We start from the raw sequence: 925 nt of genomic DNA, 5'->3' as shown, positions 1-925 counted from the left end.
GGGGGGGGGGGCATGGGCAGCTCCCCACTCCCCGGGCTTCGGGAAGGGCCTCACCGGTCAAAGAAGGAAGCCAGGAGGCGCCGCAGCAGGACCTTGTGCCGGGTGCCGGCGCTGACATGGCAGTTCATGAGCTGTGCCCTCGTGATGTACACATTGGTGCCTACAAGGGGGGACGGAGGGGGTCAGGCCCTAACTGCCACATTCCCCATGTGGCCAGGCCCACTTCTCGGAGCTCCAGAGACCCTCTCCGACAACTCACCCCAGGGCAGCCTCATCAGCGCTCAGAAAAGGACAGATGGTGGTACCGCTGCCCACGGGGCACCTACAATGTGCCAGGCCCACCTAGTACATGTGTAGCTTTTGCCAGCACAACCAGCTACGAGTTAGAAAGAGCAGGCAGCAGAGGCTTGCACCCAGGCACACTGATTCTGTGCCAAATTCTTAACCATTCAGTAGTTAACCCTCAGATCACCCTAAGAAGCCACTCATCCACTGCCTATGGCCATGATGTCCCCTAATGCTTACATGTGCCTCCAGGGCAAAACCCTAGAGGCCAATCTTTGATGTGTATCAACACAGAGGGGTGTCAGCTACCCTAGGACAAAGCCAGGGGCTATGCTACAGGCCAGCAGCCCAGAGGGCATTGAGGCCAAGGGTTGGGGGAGAGGGGGATTTGGGGAGCAAGTGAGGCCAGCCTACCTGTCACCAGCTCTAGCTTCTCAGAGGGGTCGCCCTCATCATAGAGCTTGGGGTGGCAGCGGTTACCGATCTGGTTGATGAGCTCGGCTGGGAGAGACGCCAAGTCTTGCCGTACCCGGATGCGATTCCGGGATTCAGGGGTCACCTGCTCAGGGAGGGCCTCCACCTTCTCAGCTGTGGGGGGAGAGTGGTATGTGTTGGGAATGGGGGTCATGGGTAGGGGTGG

The 925-nt window shown here is 59.7% G+C and overlaps 1 protein-coding gene across 1 annotated transcript in view; it reads right to left on the bottom strand.

Annotated features, from left to right (window-relative positions):
• The window catches only part of NACC1 (nucleus accumbens associated 1, BEN and BTB (POZ) domain containing), a 3,833-nt gene that overhangs the window by 1,029 nt on the left and 1,879 nt on the right, over positions 1–925 (bottom strand). The window contains exons 3-4 of the mRNA XM_006768234.1: positions 700–873; positions 55–160 (exon numbers count right to left, since the gene is read on the bottom strand). Coding sequence (XP_006768297.1) covers positions 55–160; positions 700–873 — 280 coding nt within the window. The remainder of the gene's footprint in view (positions 1–54; positions 161–699; positions 874–925) is intronic.

Source organism: Myotis davidii, unplaced genomic scaffold (genome assembly GCF_000327345.1).
Source record: "Myotis davidii unplaced genomic scaffold, ASM32734v1 scaffold543, whole genome shotgun sequence".
Lineage (NCBI taxonomy): Eukaryota > Metazoa > Chordata > Mammalia > Chiroptera > Vespertilionidae > Myotis > Myotis davidii.
This window is presented reverse-complemented; position numbering and strand designations above follow the sequence as displayed.